The following is a 498-nucleotide window of genomic DNA, read 5'->3' on the forward strand; positions in this document are numbered from 1 at the left end:
ATGTATGTATGTATCTTCACTTCTCATCAAAGATCAATCAGAACACACAACTTAAGCTTAATCCAATATATTTCATGCAGTAAATATTGTCATTAAGGAATTTGATAGTCCTTTAAATGATGCTTCTCTTTTTTGTACAGGATGTTGAGTTGAAGGCAATGGTGAAGAAGATCTTAGATGGTGCCAATTTAGAAGAAATCACAATGAAAAGTGTCTGTCGACAAGTGTACGATAATTACCCAGACTTTGACTTAACTCACAAAAAAGACTTCATAAAGGAAACAGTAAAATCAGTAAGTATTGAGTGTTTGTCGTTAGTACATATCAGCGAGGAGTTCAGAGTTGAAGAACATTTGAAAATAAATATTTGTAATTATTTTCAGTGGGAGCTGAAGATCCTAGCACTGCATTATGCTAATATGAATTTGTTCTTTTTTCAGATTATATCGTGATCAGTTGGCACAACCATCTTTACCATAGTACAAAGTGTTCATATAC

General features: G+C 32.7%; 1 protein-coding gene across 1 annotated transcript in view; it reads left to right on the top strand.

The window, feature by feature from the left end:
- LOC119587868 (protein DEK-like) overlaps nt 1-498 on the top strand; it is a gene marked incomplete in the record, with an annotated part of 22817 nt that overhangs the window by 20061 nt on the left and 2258 nt on the right. The window contains 2 exon segments of the mRNA XM_037936571.1: nt 141-293; nt 441-498. Coding sequence (XP_037792499.1) covers nt 141-293; nt 441-452 — 165 coding nt within the window.

Source organism: Penaeus monodon, chromosome 23 (genome assembly GCF_015228065.2).
Source record: "Penaeus monodon isolate SGIC_2016 chromosome 23, NSTDA_Pmon_1, whole genome shotgun sequence".
In the NCBI taxonomy this organism is placed as follows: Eukaryota; Metazoa; Arthropoda; class Malacostraca; order Decapoda; family Penaeidae; genus Penaeus; species Penaeus monodon.